The sequence below is a fragment of the Stigmatopora nigra genome, chromosome 14, assembly GCF_051989575.1.
Source record: "Stigmatopora nigra isolate UIUO_SnigA chromosome 14, RoL_Snig_1.1, whole genome shotgun sequence".
NCBI lineage: Eukaryota > Metazoa > Chordata > Actinopteri > Syngnathiformes > Syngnathidae > Stigmatopora > Stigmatopora nigra.
Window position 1 is genome coordinate 8,957,630 of NC_135521.1, and position 18,760 is coordinate 8,976,389.

The window sequence follows — 18,760 nt, forward strand, 5'->3', positions numbered from 1 at the left end:
CCCCGACATGTGCTACGTGGCATATTTATTATCACACTTGTAGATTACAGTCTCAGTATGAATGGTTGCTATGAGTGCATTCCATTTCTGTCGTAGTTTCTCTTACTGTATTTGGTTTATTTTTGGGTCAGAGGATCCTGTCTAGATACCACTTACATCTGTGAATGAATGTCACACAGCTTAATCCACTGGAATGCTTTTAAAAAACAACAATCTCGCTACAATCAGGACATTTCACTTGGGCCACAGCCAAATGCAACACAGCCAGTGACCCGACGTGTTGCTTCGTGGTACACATTGCATACAAGACATTAACATGTGAAGGCAAGTGGAGCACTTATTTAAAAGCAGAACGTGTTCAAGTTTAAGCCTGCGAGTTGAAACATGTAGGGGGCATCATATGACCTAGTGTATTGTGTATTTGTGAGTATTTGTGTTGTCCATTCAGGTAGGGGATCATTTTGGACCAACACTTTTTTTTAAACAATGGCAAATAGTTTTCCTCAGCACCCCCCGTGACCCTAGTCAGGATAAAGCGGTTCAGAAAATGAGATGAGAACCTAATACATGACCAATTTAGTCCAAAACCCCCAGAAAATCCGACAATAGAAATGAAAAATCGCCTGTTCAAATAGCACAAGTGTCCCCTAGTGGTTTACACATATTAAAATTCAAAAATAAAAACAATCCTGCTTTTGGTTCCCCTTACTCTATGAGTGGCGATCAAAAACTGACAAAAGTGTAAATCTTTCACTTCCGAATAATATAGCATCACTTTTGAAAATACTTTTTGTGCTTTAAAGACGCCACGTGATTGAATAGCGTGATCATGGAACTTGTGTGTGCTAATGTTCCATTTGCATGTATGCGGGAAGTATATTAAGTTAAATCATTTATTTCATCATCCAGTAAAATGCTGCAGCGCGTCTCTTCTTGCCTCCGGGCCAACGCGCATGTGCGTGCGCACGTTGTATCTGGAAGGGGAGGGCTCGAGAAGAAGGTCCATCATCCTTCAGAGGAGCGGCGCCTCCTCGCCGTGTCACACCGACGTCGAGTCTCCTTGTGTCGGATGTGAGTGACATTGATGTCTCTCCCGTCCGAATTAACTGGGAGCCTGTCATGTTTAGGATGCATCCTCCTCATCCTCCTCCTCTCCATGGCGTGGTGTCCTCGCTCCTCTGGGTTTCCATTTTAGCGCTCTCCAACTGGCTTCAGACAACTGTGCAAGCTGGTGAGTCTGTCTTGTTTACATCAATAAGTAAAAGCCTGAAATGGCATTACTCTCTATTTTGTACACAGAAGCGACCACTATTTGTGCATTAAGGAGAGCAATCCAGAAAGTATTGATTCTGTCTATCTGTAACCTTATTTGCATGAAACAAATGAGACATATTCAACTATTTCTTTTGTGCCAATATACTTCCAAGACTCAATGTAGTGAATATAGCAACAACTGTTGTTAAAGTGGCAGAATGCCCACTAGTATGCAGTCTTCATTTAATCCAGGACAAGAGCAACTGGGTTTAAACGTAGTATCATTTTTATGATGCTTCGAAGGACTCCAGCAATGTGGTAGCTACAATACATAGGAGGCAAATGGTGTGCTATTACATCCACCAAGAATAAAAATAATTCACACTGTAAAGTTTGGACTCCACTTAATACATGCCTCAGTTTATATGGCTGTATGGATTGACAGATGAAGATAAATCATTATCTTAAAACTGTTGTAAAGCCTATTATTAATGTAGTGTTTTTTTAGGGAACTTGTGTACCACCAGGGGTAATCACATTACATGTTGTGAATCATTAATGGAATCATTATTATGCTGATCAAGTGTCTAAAAATACATTTTCCTGTAGGAGAATATGTTGCAGTAGAGAGTAATGAGATCACCTATCCCATATGGCTGCATCCTCGCAGGCACAGCAGGTCTGCCAACATAGAGGTGAGTGGAGTTAATGCGATAAGATCACAAAGGGCACCCCACTACATTTCCTAGAGTCGCTTCTGTTTCTTCCCAGCATCCCACCGAAGCTCGTGTTCTCATCTCAGCTGAGGGCCACGAGCTACGACTTCACCTAAAGAGGAATGAGTGAGTCTTTTTGCTGTTATTAACATTATGGAATGGGAATGTTCAAGTCAACCACATGGAGGATTTCAGGCCCAATGTGAGTGCTGGGATGGGGATTACCAGTAATACATTTGGATAACAGAGGGTTGTGTTGATACCTGATCTGTGTGGCTTCTGGCTAACAGGAAGCGAGAATAGTATCCTGCAATCTGGTGGTTTTGAGCGTTTCCCGTCTAGTGTGTATAATATGCCCATTAATAAGATGGAGTCTTATTTAATGGGCAGTGAGGTAGAAGGTGGGTTACCAGTCAGGGCTTTCGAGATGCCTGTGGTGATAACCAAAATAAAAGTGCAACAGAAGGCTTTTAATAACGTTAGAAGCACATTTTTGCCCCCACTGTATACCTTTAGTCTCCACCATCTCTCACATACAAACACAATTAAGAAGCCATGACTCCAGTGTGTCTGACTGACTTGTCCCTGGGGGATTTAGCCCCCCTATTTGCTGCCTTCCCAGCAGGTGGTGGCACTCTTATATTTCCTTCAGGGATGTTTCATCAATCACTTTCTTGTATTGGATGTGGACAGAGGAACAAAAAATGGCAACTTGCAGATAAAAGAGTGTTTTACTTCATTTCCTTAGTTCACTTACTGGACAGATGTTTTGAAACCATTTTTAAGCAACTTTTGAAGAGTTTCCTGGTGTTGAATTGCGTGAATGAATTGCATTGTATTGATTTAGTAGCGACAATTAAAACAGAGAAATACTATAGGTGAGTGTTGCATGCATGGCTTTGCCAATATATCAACCTGAACACAACCATAAACTTGATTGACACTTTTAGGGTCACTTCTTGTTTCCATACACGTGCCACACTTCTGAAATACTCGTGTAAGAGTTTATTTTAACAGTGATAGAAATAGGAACAGGAATTTTGTATGGGCAAAGTAAAACAAGTTGCTTTCTGCCTCAAACAAAGGTTTTATAGGGTAATCGTCCCCCAAAAAATGGACCATCCAACAAGTATTATTTTTATAAACGTGGATTTTATTATAACTATTTTTTTTACAGAATTTAAAGAGGTATTGCTAATACTATTTATAGTGTACTATTTAACCGCTGTATACTGGGATGAAATTGCTTCTACAGCTCTTTGTGGTGAATGGCATCCAAGTTCAATCCATTTATGCCTTCTCTTTTATTTATTTATTTTGTTTATTTTTTTGCTCTTGGCATCTGCTTGAGCCAATAAATGATTGTGATTTAGTTAAAGGCCAGGTATGGACTGCTTTGCTGACTCAATGTAAAGAAAAGGGGATGTAAAATAGGAGTCTAATTGGTTCGTTTTAGTCAAACAGTAAGTAAGTACCTTAGTAAGTTTAGCTTTTTACATTGGCATATAACATGCATCAGCTAACCTGAAACACATGCTCCCGCCATCACCTTCCATGCCCTCTGACCTCCCCTCATGTGTCCTCCAAAGTGATTCCTAAAAAAAAGGACAGTCGGTTCTCTCTATCCCCCCCCTCCCCCCTCCCCCTCCTCTGACATTCTCCAGATCTTGACGACTAACATACATCCCGTTGACTGGTGTCATGCTTTTGTGACCACACGCAGACGTGTGTAGCCAGAATACACAAACAAGGCTTAAAACCATGAGCTGATTGATTTCAGGGTTAGAGATCAGAGAGTAGGCCATGTCTTTGCCTGTCCCTGTTTCACATGATCTACCCCCAGACGCCTGCACTCGCTGGTGACAAAGACGCAGACCAACAGACGTGCTATAAAAGCCTATAAATCATACCCTGCCAGCATCAGCTTCTTGCCTCCCTCACCCTGTCTTGTGTGAGATGATGTCATCCGATACGATGAGAGAATGCGACCCACTGACCCTAATGCATTACCCCACATCACTGACTCTTCGCTTCACCCCCTTCACTGGCTCCAAAATACATTTGCATGGCCAGCCAGCCCCTCGCCCAACAGAAGCCACTCTTTGTTTAGCCAAAAGCTACTGATTCACACTGCAATGCGTTCCTCAATTACTACATCTGTCCTCAAATTGGACCCCATCCAACCGCTGCAAAGACCTTCAAGGCCACCACATTTATTTACCCATTTTTAATAGTGCTCATTGAAAAGGGCTTGTTTCTTCCAAAAGAATAGAAGTCAATTGAATGTAGTGTTTTGCAAAATAACTTGAGTGCGAGTTTTAGGGGTTTTGTAATTTACGCGTCAATGTAGAAATGGCTGTTTAGTAACTATTTTTTCTTCTTCTTTTACAAACCGGTTTTCAACAGTCATGGTGTCAATATATGTTATTTAGTTTGGTTGTTTTATTTTCCAAATGAAACTGTTTGAATTTCATATAACGTGAATTTATAGAATGAGAGCTGTAATTCCTGCCTCTCATTTCCCTCAACCTACATTTCGTCTGGAAAAGCACTATCTAATGATATTTAAAGATATATATATAAATATAAACCTGAAGTGACTTTGCAAAACTTCCTGCATAGGAAATGCATGAAGAGAATTATATAATACAAAGGAAGAGCAACAATGTTAGATGTGTTCCATATGTGCTTAAATTTGCTTTCTAATCCAGCATCACTTTTTTGGTCTGTTCTCATTGCGTCACAGCTACAGATGGTTTGTTGGATAGTAATGAGACGGTATATCCGAAGAAAGAAATAGGAACTTGGCTTTGGGAGAAAATAACAGAACAGCTGTTGAGCAGGGAAGATGTTTGAATGACAACAGGAAGGATAGCTTGATTAGTATGAGGAGGAAGACTGCACGAAAAACATCTGGAGTGAGGAATAAGATTTTGGTATTAATTCTTGGGACACTGTTTTAGTATGCACAGGTCTCATCATAAACAGTGCATATGCAACAAAGGTTTTGCATTCTGTCAAAGTCTGACTGTAGATGTGTTAGTTCAATCAACTGATCCATCTGAGAATTTAGTCATAACTGTTGGAAATAAAAGTACAGTCCTTATAAATTGAATTATATGTCCAAGATGAGCAGTTAAATGAGTTAAATCCTAATAAAATGGAATTTTGGTTGCAAATCTAGGTCAGTGCAGAGAAGATTTTTTCTCATAAACAACTATAAGTGTGTTTAATGTCATATTTGAAATTAATGTTCAGTATTTCCTTTCCCAGTCAGCTGTTGACTCCTGGATATCAGGAAATATGGTACACTTCGAATGGAAGTCGCAAATCTTTCACCCCTGCCAACATGGTAAGTGTTTGAAACACTTTTTTGCATTTCTTAGAGCAGCATCTATCCATATTTTTCTGCTTTTGTGGCAGCAGGAACATGTATAAATAGTCTTGTCATGAATGCAAAATGTACAAACTTTCTATACAGCAAATAGTAGACACAATACGCCAGTAAAAAAATACGTGTTTACATTTGATTTTATAAATTGTTTTGGTATTTTGTTCCAGAATCACTGCATGTACCATGGAGAGGTTGCAGGTGTTGATGGTTCCAGTGTAGCCATCAGCACATGCTCAGGACTCAGGTAAGACATACATTGTAAAAATAAAATGAAAATATACAAAGAAATGTATGTCAAAATATAAGTACTGTGAGAAATGAAAACGGTAAAATGATATACACATTTTTTAAAAGTGCTGCAGCAACTGTAAATTATATGATATAGAATTTTTTGTTTTGTTTTTTTAACTAAAAATGATGGTCTTAAAAATGACTTTAAAATGAATTCTAACATGGCTTCTATGCCTAAGGCACCACTTGTGACCACTTGGTGGGTGGCAGCACTTTCCAGATGTTTAAGGCAGCTGTTTGAGCTGCTGGTGTCTCTGACCTCATTTAAATGTTTTTTTTTCTTCCTTACTCGCTTTGGGTCGGCTCAGGATGCAGAGGCTCAAAATAAAAGTAAATAATGATTAAATAATATCTATTTAATGTTGTACTGAGGAATAATCCCCAACACAGGTTATTGCCACTGTTTCACCGATGATAGACTAAATTGCATTCTGTATACAGTTGTATTTTTTTTAATCTAGGTCTTAAATTCAAACATTGGCATTTTTAAGTATTTTATGTAAATGGATGTATTACAAATCCAAATGTATTTGTTATAGCTGAAGAAAACCATCTCGCTTTTTAAAATTTCTTTTAGGGGACTCATTTCTCTAAACACAAGCATCAGCTACCTCATTGAGCCCATTTCCACGGATACACAGCAGCACGCTATTTTCCGTGCCGAGACTCTCCATCTACCTCCAACAAGCTGTCTTCAGGGCCATGGTAACGAGGAGGCACTTGGCACCTTCCTGCATGGGATGACATCTGAACAAAAGTTAAGGGTGAGTGGAAATTGGATGAGACACGAGCAGGGAAACATTTGCACAAACTATGAATATTCATGATGTCATGACCACCAATCCATTAAAGGAAAGAAGAGACCTAAGTCAGAATATGAAATATGTGGAGTTGCTGTTGGTGGCAGACAAGGCAGAGGTAAGAGTACTGTCATATCATCATTTAATACCTAAAATTAATAAAAATATATCTCCTGTTAAAAGTGAAGGCATTAGGGGGTTTTATTCTCTTATATGATTTTGATTATGATAGCTAGTGATAAACTTAAAACCAAAATTTGCTATTAAAAAGAACAAATACCTACAATATTACATAGTAAACAAACTAAATGATTTCAATATTTTTTTGATTTTTTCTTGAAAAGTTTTTTGAATCAGTAAATATGAGATAATATAAAAATATTTATATGTACATCTATATATTTGTTTTATTTATTTGTATTTTCCTGTCCTATGTGTCCTATCCACTGTTAACTATATATACATTGGCACTTGTGGTTTTCAGTTTGCCAAACATGGGAGTAGCCTCGAGAAGACCAAACTGAAATTGCTGGAAGCTGCCAACTTAGTTGACAAGGTAACCTTTTTTTCTTGAGTGCACAAACCACAAGTATCGTGGGGCTTCTTACATTTATTTCCTTCTTCTGTCAATGCACCGTATCCACACATTTAGTACTACAAAGCTTTAAGTATCCGTGTGGCGTTGATTGGTCTGGAGGTATGGACCAACCAGGACATGATTGACGTTTCCGACAACCCACACAGCACCTTGGCGGCGTTTCTCTCCTGGAGACGCAAACAACTCAACACGCTGCATAATGATAATGCTCAGCTTATCACGTCAGTATCGATATAGTGGATAAAAATGTAATCTGAGTTCGTACAATCCAGCAATTGAACTAATGCACACTTTGTGTCATCAGGGGAAAGACATTCCTGGGTACCACGATTGGATTGGCGCCCCTCAGAGCCATGTGTTCGGAATACCAGTCTGGTGGAGTGAACACGGTGAGAAATAGATATTATAATTAAGTAAGTGTTTCCACTGATATAATAAGTCTACTTACTATGTCCTTTAAAATTTTAGGTTGTGCTTCATGGTAACATTTTTTAAAAATCCCCTAGAAAATATGATATACATTATATATTATATGATAAACTACTTGTGAGGTTTTCCTCGAGTAGATTTATTTGAGTACATTTTGTAAAAAGTAGGATTTTTTTTTAAAAGAACTTCATATTTTTTGCTATGTTACATTTTTCCTTTCCCAAGTTAATTCAGTTTGTTTTATTTGTTTTCATATTACACTTTAAAATTGGGTAAATATCTGTAACAATTTCGTTGACACATTTTTTCATATAGTTGTTTTTTTTTGCTTGCTTGCATCTCAACAACCTTTCTAGCATCTTAACAAATCTGTGCATACAGCAAAATCTCAGTTCAAAACACCCACTTTAAAACCTGTGTTTGCCCCTGTGATTATTGAAAAGGACCATTCGGAGTCAGCTGTTGGTGTGGCTGCCACCATGGCGCATGAAATGGGCCATAACTTCGGCATGAGTCATGACAGTTCTGGCTGCTGCCAGGCCAAAGATGAGGATGGGGGTTGCATCATGGCAGCTGCAACAGGGTAGCTACACTTGACTTTCTTTTGTTTTTGTCGCTCATCCTTCCTGACAAATTAATAAGTGACACGCCTAAGTTGTAATGGTTTGCAGGCATCCCTTCCCACGTGTCTTTAACGCTTGCAACATGCGGGAGCTCAAGAGTTACTTGAGCTCGGGGGGAGGAAAGTGTCTCTTCAATGAGCCCAACACCCGAGCCATGTATGGAGGACAACGCTGCGGCAACGGCTACCTGGAGGATGGGGAGGAATGTGACTGCGGTGAGGAAGAGGTCAGCGTCTTGGTGTCAGTGGTGCATTAGTGTGTATGATGAAAGGCCTGACAGGGTCATTTTCTCATAGGAATGCACCAGTCCCTGCTGTAACGCAAACAACTGCACTCTAAAAGCCGGAGCCGAGTGCGCCCATGGTGTCTGCTGTCATAACTGCAAGGTAGATTATGGACAATGCTATTGACGTGTGAGGAGGGTTTTTTTCATGTCTGATTTTTTCCTCGTCTAAGCTGAAGAGCCCAGGGGTGATGTGTCGAGCTCCTTCGGGCCAGTGCGACCTGCCTGAGTACTGCGACGGCAAGGCTGAGTCTTGCCCCGCTAACTTCTATTTGGTGGATGGCACGTCATGCTCGGAAGGGAAAGCTTACTGTTATACCGGGATGTGCCTTACGTTGGAGGAACAGTGCCGCTCACTATGGGGACCAGGTGAGTAAAGTTTGTGTGGAATAAAAGTAAAAGCAAAAGTACTCAAACATGCCAGGGTATATACACTAGGGGGAAAAAATCAACAGAATACAGTGATTCAGACTACTGAGTGATATAAACAAATTTAAAGAAGGATGTACATTTTTCAGGCAGTCGCATTTATTCATATAAAAAACAAATCTTCCCTTTTAATGTATGTCATGTGAACATATAATAATCTTACATTGTCGCCCTCAGGTGGTAATTTTTAGTATTACTTGTACGACTTTTTTATGTCCCATACTTTTGTATTATTGAAATTGTAAATTCGTTTTTTTAATATAGTCATTTTTAAATAATGAAATATAATACAATGAAAGTTCACATTAATATTTTTTTAGACTAAAACACTGACCTCACAGTTTTGGGGTCGAGGGTTCGATCCTATGTCAGTCCTCACAGTGTGGAGTTTGAATATGTTATGTATTGCTAATTCTCTTACAATGATGAATCATTTAAGTGGATACAAAAAGCTGTTAAAGGTTGAAGCAGAGGTCATGCATGGGTCCTCACTGGCAGAACTTTTTGTTGTTGGCTGATATCCAAGTTGACACCGAGACACAACTTCCCTGGGGTGCCTTTCGTGTATCACAGAAGTGCCACACGGAACAGTGGGAATGCCATCTGCTCTCCATCAGGTGGTCAAATGACACACTGCGTGCATAAATGTGCATGTGTGTGTATGTATTCTTTACAGATGGCCGCCCGGCGCATGACGTGTGTTTCAAGAAGGTCAATGAAGCAGGTGACATGTATGGCAACTGTGGCAAAGATCTGTTTGGGAAGTACAGGAGCTGTAAGGACAGGTGGGAGCCACATTATACTGTGTACTGCATCTTACTAACTGTATTAGAAAAGTGCATTTTATCTTTTGCTGGATTTCCTTTGTTACTTTTTTCCTTTTATAAATCGATCTCTGTTAAAAGCAGTTCTTTTGTTTTAATTTACGTTTTAGTTCAACTCAAGGATTTGTCGATGGCTTTTGTTTGTTTTTCCAGAGACGCTAAATGCGGTAAAATCCAGTGTTTATCTGCGGCGGCCAAGCCAATAGAGAGCAATGCAGTGCGCATCGAGACAACTGTGAGTGTTGGGAACAAGAGGATGAAGTGCATGGGAACACACGTGTACAAACCGGGGCAACGAGATGACGAGGAAACGGGGGATACTCTGGACCCAGGCCTGGTCATGACTGGCACCAAATGTGGCGATGACTCAGTAAGTCTGCATTCATACAGTATAATATGACACCAATATATGAGTCATTCCATTCCTGAAATTTCTCCAATTTGCCTTTTTTGACATTGCAGGGGGTAAACCAGACATTTTCTTTTTAAAACTTTCCTCAAGCATTCTTTTCTGTTTGGGTTATTTTTTTCTCAGAATAGTAACATTACTCCAGATTTTAGTGTTTTGCATGTAAACAATTTCATAGGCAAAATGTCTTTCAACGCGGGAATGATCCTTATATAGACTGTCTGGATTTTATTTTGAAAAACTCCCATTTTTTTTTACTCTTGATAGATTTGCTTCAACGGGGAATGCCGTAATGCATCTTTCCTCAAAGCTGATGACTGTCATGGCAAATGTAATGGACATGGGGTGAGTTTAGTGTGAATACAGTGAGATTACTGTATACTGTATTCTTCCTGCTAGTGACTGTCATGTGATGCATGACTTTGTCCGTGCAGTTGACCTAGAATGTTGTACAGCTGAAAGATACTGACAGGAAATTGTTATGCCAAAACATGTATCCTCTCCTCCCAACAGCTGTGTAACAACCGGCACAATTGCCACTGTGAGAGTGGTTGGGCCCCGCCTCTGTGTGACCAGAGGGGGACGGGTGGGAGCGTGGACAGCGGTCCTGTCGTCTTTCAGAGTAAGAAAATAGCTTTTTCCCCTCTCATGATAGAATAGTTTGTTCTGCAAGTAGTTATTTTTCTCTTTCAACTAGACGTGTCACAAATTCTTATTTTGATTGTCGATTAATCACCAGTTATTTTTGGGATTAGTCAATGAATAAGTATGAATATAAATTACATTATTTACTGATTGTATTAGAGAGGGTGGGGAATCATTACTTTTATATTATTAATTTCTTCTTTAGTGTTTTCCTTGAAATCTAATTAGAATAGAAAATAGATAATATTTACAGTTTTTTTAAATTTGAAATATGTTTATGTTAAATTTTGAAATGAGCAGATTTATTGTTTTATCTATATTCTTATTTAAAAAAATAATAGGCATTTTTATTAAAGAACATTTATTTGGAACTGTACTCCTTTGACACAGGTAACTTTCTTCCAATCCTGCTGGTCCTTCCACTGCTTTTCTTGGTTCTTTTGGCTGTTGGACTATGGTGGCGCTATAAGCATAAACTCCAACCACTTAAAGCATCTTCTCCACCACCTGTTCCGAGGTACCTGCAGTTAAAATCATGAAGTTTGCATTTATACTTGCCCTGTCCAAACATGTTTGCATCCATGCTTGTGTTTGGACCCCCGCAGTTGTTCAGTCCCGCATGAAACCAAGCCTCTGCGGCGGGATGCTGATGCAAATGGTCACAGCAACCCAACATTCTTGCTGAAAAAGCAAGACTCGGATCAACAGGTGAAGCATTCGCTCACCAAATGTTACATTTGGAGATCGTGGCAAAATCATGGCACATCTATATGTCATTTATATTGACAAAATGAACATGAACATTTTTAGGACTATATTGTACTTTTATGATGAAATTCAAGTACCGTATTATTATTATTATTATTATAGGAGAAGTCCTCTTCTCATCCGAGCCCAGCGCCAAAACCTCTATCCATGCGTCCCTCCATGAAGCCCCCGCCTGTCCCAGTCCATGCTGCAAAACAGAGTCTTCCCCCAAGACAATCCTCTCTTCGGGGTCACTGTCCCTTTCAGCCTGAGCCAAGACGAAAGCAGGCTCCCCCGCCACCTTCGGAACCCACGCTTTCACCCACCGTACCCCGACCAGAACCACCAAACAGGCCTCCACCGCCTTGTCCTGTCAACAAAATGGCAGCTGTGAATATGATTCTAGTGCAAGATATTTACACAAAACACTATGCATACTATAAACTAATATTTGTTGTGTATTTCAGCACCAATCCAAAGGCCAACATGTCACTATTGACGCGCTGCTGAAGGGAAAAGCTGCTCTGGTGACATCTATTGAGCAGAAAAAGCCAAACAGGTAAAAGACTTTGAGTCACGATCTAGCTACAGATACAAAACAGGCAGGGGAAGAAAGCAGGTATTTGTGTGCTTTCTCTTTATCCAATTTTTTTCCGTCCAGATCTTGAACAAAAAGCTCAGGGAGACCAAGTGGACCAATTTGATGAATTTAATGGATCTGTGTCCTACTCACTATTGATGTGGGAGCCTAGTGGGAAGAAATGTGAATGTTTTAATGTCGGCAGTATTGTAAAAGTTGTTGGAGTATTTATTCCCAAAGTAGAGGAAAAAAATGAATGTTTACATTATCAATTATACATGGTGCCTCTGAAAAAGCATCGGGAGTCAATGATATCTTACATTAAGAAAATACACCGGTGCTGAAATGCTTATGTGGGAAATTTTTAACTGGACTACAGTTGATGCATGTACAGTAATTATGATGAGGGGCATATATCATAATTTATCTCTGGAAAAAAATCAAGGGCACTATGTATTTTTTATTATTTGATTTCATCTCGTTTTTTATTTTTGCATACGATAAATATTCCATGAAATATTGTCATCTCTTCCCTCCACTTATCTTAAGCTTTTAGTGTTACCTTCAACTTTATAAAACTGGCCAAGCCTAAAGAAAGACAAGCCTTTTTTTTAATGGAGTAAATTGTATGAAATAGACACGAAGTTTAAATCTTGAGGTCTGTGTTGTTATTGTCAAACTGAGGCATTAAAACCGGGATGTGTCATAATTATGGTACCACTGTATCAATGACTGGTGTTCAAAAGAACATAAAAATGCAGCTACCATGTAATCCCTCTCCTAATATCTATGCAAATACAAAACATTACCTATTCAGACAGAATTCAATAAAAATATGTCATGTTTTACATTCTTTGTCAGTGTTTTCTGCAGGAAATAGTGCTTGAAATTGAATTTATTGATATACTATGCATGCATAAACCTATAACATTCACACAACTGCATTCCTGGGCTGTGTTCTTTATTGAGCTGCTGTCTGATTTATTCCAATCAAAAGCCTTTTGAATACCAAGCCCACACAAAAACAAAAATGTATTCACGACCGTAAATAGAAAGGTCACTCGAGGGACACTCTGCATCCGCAGACAGGATTAATTGCAAGCGCCCTGTCCCGCTGAGCACAATTAGTGTCTGACTAGCATGACACTTCCTGCAGTGATTCATCTATAAAAGATGATAATGATTGGCTGAGGGATGAAACATCCCTGCCGTGGTGCACAGCCAGGAGGCATGAAAAGACAACCCTGCCCCTCAAATTGACTAATTAGTTCTTTGCCACTTATATTCTTGATTACATTCCTCCTTTCTACATATTTTATATCAGCCTGAGTCACATGATAAATGTGATGCTGGAAAATGTCATTTGTGAATGGAATTGCATGGGGATGCTTAGATCTGTTGGTCGGTCTATGGTTGGAATTGACGGATATAGCTGTCATTGGGCAGCACAGTGCGAATCGGTCAAAAGATATGGGCTTTGTAGCTTGCTGTAAAAGTGGACAAGAAAAGAAAATGCTTGTATATATTGTACAGGGGAAGAAAAGGTTGATTTATTGTTGTTAACGTACCAACAATAGGTTTGGTTCAATGTATAGTCGTATTATATAGTGCTCTGGACTTTGGGGATTCACCATTAAATGCATTTCTTCTCAACTTCAGTGTTTATGCCCAAGACCCCCCACCAGGGACCGAAGTGAGCCGTACAGTTCAGTGTTGCTCTTATTGAGGCACTTGCTTCAGGCAAAGAAAGGTCAACATCAATGATTAATGAGAGAGAAAAAATGTCAGGGAGGTGAGGCCAGAAAGAGCAATTCTGGGTGGACCTGTATATTCAAGGTTTTTAAAGGAAAAAGATAACATTTTCCTGGCAGGTTCCTCAGAGAATAGATCATTGTTACTAAAGACTGTTTTTGTCTCTGGTTTCTTTAATGTGAGGACACTGGAACAGTTTCATGCTGATCGATAAGTGGAGTCTATTAAATGGGCTCCATCTGAGTTCAGAGGAAAAGGACCAATTAGACTAGGTGCCCTTATGAAAATACATTTTAGATCTAATATTTAGATTTTTTTTAATTGCATAAAATAACTGAATCAAAAGCTCTAAAATAGTCTGTTTTTATAGATCTAAAGTAATGTTTATTGGAGCTATTTTTTCTTAGTAATGTAAAATTTCTTTTAATCGTGTTTTTCATTTCAAATGGAAACAAAATATGTTTTAATTATGTTCAATATTAAAGTGGAAAACGGAAAATATTTGTATATTTATTTTTAGATTTTACAAAATGCTTTTTGAACTAAAAACATAAAAGAAAAGAATAAATTAAAAACTTACAATAATTGTTTTAAAAAGGTGGAAAATCAAGAAATGTCATGTACATTTATAACCATTTGAATTTGATCAGATAGTCAGCCCTCATTGTTTACTTTCTCGGGCCGCACAAGTTGATGCAGGGGGCCAGGTTTGGCCCCCAGGCCGCCACTTTGACACCAGTGGTCTAACCAATAACATTTCAGCCATTATTTTATATGTACAATGCACAAAAAATAGGCACAAAAAATACCACGTTGTTTTCACAATGGCGTGTATTATTCTATTACAATATGTTTTTGTGTGTCTATGTTTAATGGGCGTGGTTGAGGTCAGAGTTCAAATAGCCACTGCCATTCTTGAAAATGGCGGATGAGTTAGAACGTCAGTGGACTGCCGAACGGCTCAGAATTGACGATTTGCCGAATAAAGACCGGTTAAAGTTCTTACAGGACCGTGCAGTGCATTCGGTAAGTTATCATTAGGGGATTTCAAAGCCCCCGTTCTCATTTTAAGAGCGTTTCTTTTCGACGGGAGCGTCTTTCGTTCGCGTGATGTAGTCCCATGTGGATGCAGACAGACAAATGTTTGCAAACAAATTTGCTACATTGCGTTACCTATTGCTCTTAATGTTTAAAAATGAATCATTTTATTGTGTTTCAGTCCCTCAATCAGCACAGACCGCTGGGAAACATCAAGAATGTGGCCAAAACGACCAAAGAGGAGCAGATTGTCGACCCCATAACGGGCTGTTTGTCAGCTAAGTGAGTCGTTTTTTAAATACTAGTTTGTATTTCATCTCTCCGTGTAATAATTAAATGTCAGCGTTCAATGCTTTGCTCAATCAGCGCGTTTGTCATTATGATGCATTCAAATTTTGAATCAAAACAATAATTGGTCTGATGTTTTTTAATTGCAAGATCTCTTTTGGATCATTGGTGTAGGAAATAGTACACTTATAGGAAAGAATACTACATGCCAGTGGTTCTTAACCTCGTTGGAGATACTGAACCCTAATTTAGTGTGAATTAAAATGTTTTCAAATTTCTCACAGCACTGATTGACCTAAACCTATGGTAAAATATTTTTTCCTCTGTTTATGAAAAGAAAAAAAACGGATGCAAGAATGCCTATTTTTTGGATATTTATTTTTTAATAGAGTGGATTTGAAATGATTGACTGGCAAAACTCATCCAGGATGAAATAATGTGGGTCATTTGTACATCAATATTGTTAAATAAGCAATCACATAATCACACTGTTTTGTAAAGATTTAAAGCAACGAAGATGTTAATCTACCAGACCAAAGAAGTCGATAATGACATAGGACCTGTGTTTCAGGTTATTTTCTTTATTATTTTCATGTAATGTGTACTGAAGATACTCTTTGTATTTTGCTTCTCTTCAGAGTCCACCCAAGTTTACCAAATCAACGTGAAAGAAAGGTGACTTTGGGGTGTGGCGCAGCCTTTGACACTATCCAGTATGTTTTCTATATTTCTTTTATTATTTTCATGTAACGTGTACTAAAGATACTCATTTTGCTTCTCTTCAGCGTGCACCAAATCGACGCTGAAGAAAGGTGACTTTGGAGCGTGGCACAGCCTTTGACACCAACATCTCGAGGGTCACTATCCTGTGTTTTCCATATCTCTCACCACATTTGAATCAAATGATCAACAAGCTGTCCAGGAGCTTGATGCTGACTATTTGATTCGAGTGTTGGAGAACATGGTAAATTGACTGAATAGGGGCTCTTGATGACTACCTCTGCAGTGGACAGAAAGCAAACCAAGCAACTAACTGTGCAGTCATCAAGAGGGATAAGTCTAATTTCCTTTCAGCCTTCTACTGTGGCTTGCTGACTGAGGAAAGGAAAGATGGGGCTTCTCATGTTGGTAATACCTAACTGTGTTTTATTTCTTTTTTTAATGTTGGACTTAGTAAATTGTGCTTAAACCTCTTTTTGTTTTCCAGAATTCCATCCAGTACCAAGAAAACATTCTTCGTCTATGGATGGAAGCATTACCTCTAGATGCTGGCTGGTTTATGGGACTTTATCTCAGCCCCTTTTTTGTGGAAAAATAAAGCCTCTGAAATCTAATTGTTGTTTGAAAGTTTTTATTGAAAAACATTTGCACACTTAACATTCACTTTGAAAACATTTTTGGTTTGACTGCTTGCTTCCACCTGTAAACAAAAGCAACACAATTTATTTGAAATTCTGCCCTAAACACTTAGGCATTTTTTTTAAATGCAACACTTATAATAGAATTTAAAAAAAATATTCACTCTAAAAAAATTTTTTACTCATTCATTTTTTCCCCACAAAATACTTAGAATTTTTTTTTCAAAAAAAGCTCGTTAAACACTTAGTCATTTTTTCCTTAAAAATACTTATAAAAAAATTAAAACCAGAAATACTTAGTCAATTTTTTATTTTGAAACATAGAAAAAGACAGGACATATAAACACCAAAAAAAAAAGGAAAAAAAAGACCATTGAGGGTCTTGGGGTCTTTTTTCTCCAAGTGTTTTGACAAAGTTAAATGACACACAAATCTCTTTTATTAAAATGACTGGTTGAAGAAAAAAGATGAAATCCTCCTCACCTTCGGAATTGGACATAACCTAGAAAATAAGAGGGGATTAGTAAATTGCAACTTGAGTAAAAAATTAAAAAAGAATGTTGACGTAGAGATTCTACGATTAACTTACCTCTATGAAGAGTTCAGAGATGATGCATTGGCAACGTGGGAAGAAGATCACTTAGACCTGCATATAAAATAAAACAGGGGTTAGTCATTACAATAATGTAACATTGGAATGTTAGGACTTAGATATTTCACGCTAAATTAACCTCTCAGAAGACTGCCAGCAGAGTTTGGAGATAGTGGGCAACCTGAGGACATCGTCTGGACCTGAAGCATATAAAATGAGAGGGGGGTTTGTCAATAAAATGAGATTATACAGTTTTGACTTAGATATTCTACAATTAACCTCTCAGAAGACTGTTATCAGAGTTCAGAGATGATGCATCATCTTCAAATGAGCCACATGGACCTGGAGCATGCATATAAAATAAGAGGGGGGGTTAGTCAGTAAAATAATGAAATTAGAATGTTTTGACTAGGATATTCTACAATGAATTAACCTCTCAGAAGACCGCCAGCAGAGTTCAGAGATGATGCATCATCTTCAAGTGGGCAACCTGGGAAGATCACCTGGTCCCCCAGGGGCTGGACATGGACCTGGTGCGTGGGGTTAGTCAATAAAATAATGAAATTAAAATGTTTTGACTAGGATATCCTACAATAAATTAACCTCTCAGAAGACTGCCAGCAGAGTTCAGAGATGATGCATCATCTTCAAGTGGGCCACTTGTTCCTCCAGAGTCAGGACATGGACCTGGTACGTGCATATAAAATAATGAAATTAGAATGTTTTGACTAGGATATTCTACAATAAATTAACCTCTCAGAAGAATGCCAGCAGAGTTCAGAGATGATGCATCATCTTCAAGTGGGCAACCTGGGAAGATCACCTGGTCCTCCAGTCTGGACATGGTGCATGCAACAACAAAAAAAGCAAAAGTTATCATATACAGAGACTGGAAATTAAACAGGTTTAGATTTTTTTTTTTTTTTGTAACTTTTTTTTACCTTGATTTGGCCAAGTCTCCTCTCCTGTAATTTCAAGGGTGTGTGCATGGTTCTGGGCACACGGGAATAGCTGCATCTTGATTTAACCAAGCTATTAGGGAAGTGCCAAACAATTATTACAGGAGAGAGAAATCTTACATTAAATGATCAAGATAAAGAATGAAAGTTAGTGAGTGATCCGTGCTCTTTTCCCTTTCCCAGACAAGGCGATTAAACAGAGTGACGTTAAAAGCTAGGAGAAAGAGGCCATAACATTTTATCGTGTGAAAACAGAACATTTATAATTACAAATAGGAAAAGTGTTTAGAACTTGTAGTGGAAACTAGCATTACATACGACACACCAGGAACTAAGTCGCGCCTCTGGATGTCATCTTTGATGTCTCGGCTTTGCTTGATTAAATTAAAAAGTCACGACTGCACGACTCAATAATGGAGAGAAAACGGGCAATATACTTTTTAAATCGTCGCCGCGACGCTAATGCTAAAATAGCTAGTGAGATGCTGCACACAGCCGGTTATGAAAAGGAGCACAAACTTAAATTGTCGACGGTTTGTTCAACCTGGCATTAAACGAACAGATTTGTTGGCGTTTTAGGCTAATTGATTCCTAACAAATCTACTGTTAGCGTGATAAAAACTCACTTAGGCCAGTGAATTCCTCTAGGCTTACCTCGTTTGGGTGTTAGCCGTTCGACCAACAGCATAGAAATGGTTCCAAAGGGGGAGGACGCTGCGTGTGTGCTTGATTTACGCACCTGCGTAGCCAC

The 18,760-nt window shown here is 38.7% G+C and overlaps 1 protein-coding gene and 2 long non-coding RNA genes across 5 annotated transcripts; 2 read left to right on the forward strand and 1 right to left on the reverse strand.

Moving 5' to 3' along the window:
* Positions 1-986: 986 nt before the first annotated feature.
* adam19b (ADAM metallopeptidase domain 19b) lies at positions 987-12,872 on the forward strand. Its single transcript, XM_077733432.1, has 22 exons — positions 987-1,231; positions 1,864-1,949; positions 2,026-2,096; positions 5,244-5,322; positions 5,532-5,608; positions 6,233-6,419; positions 6,508-6,573; positions 6,940-7,011; positions 7,108-7,274; positions 7,358-7,442; positions 7,926-8,065; positions 8,154-8,331; positions 8,402-8,491; positions 8,562-8,757; positions 9,494-9,602; positions 9,795-10,011; positions 10,318-10,395; positions 10,564-10,672; positions 11,086-11,212; positions 11,301-11,403; positions 11,566-12,001; positions 12,104-12,872. The coding sequence occupies exons 1-21, from the start codon at positions 1,120-1,122 to the stop codon at positions 11,950-11,952; spliced, it is 2,736 nt and encodes a 911-aa protein (XP_077589558.1). The 5' UTR covers positions 987-1,119; the 3' UTR covers positions 11,953-12,001; positions 12,104-12,872.
* Positions 12,873-15,979: 3,107 nt separating this feature from the next.
* LOC144207383 (uncharacterized) lies at positions 15,980-16,434 on the forward strand. The gene is made up of 2 exons (XR_013328647.1): positions 15,980-16,228; positions 16,308-16,434. It is a non-coding gene; the product is annotated as an uncharacterized LOC144207383 (long non-coding RNA).
* A 22-nt stretch (positions 16,435-16,456) lies between these two features.
* Positions 16,457-18,729, reverse strand: LOC144207520 (uncharacterized). Of its 3 annotated transcripts, none has more exons than XR_013328698.1 (9): positions 18,664-18,729; positions 17,992-18,082; positions 17,804-17,886; positions 17,484-17,737; positions 17,330-17,392; positions 17,190-17,250; positions 17,048-17,104; positions 16,942-16,960; positions 16,457-16,520 (listed from the first exon to the last, which is right to left on the reverse strand). It is a non-coding gene; the product is annotated as an uncharacterized LOC144207520 (long non-coding RNA). The 3 variants fall into 3 exon arrangements; XR_013328697.1 differs by lacking the exon at positions 16,457-16,520 and having other exon boundaries at positions 16,836-16,960; positions 17,484-17,580; positions 17,654-17,737; XR_013328696.1 differs by lacking the exon at positions 16,457-16,520 and having other exon boundaries at positions 16,836-16,960.
* Positions 18,730-18,760: the final 31 nt, after the last annotated feature.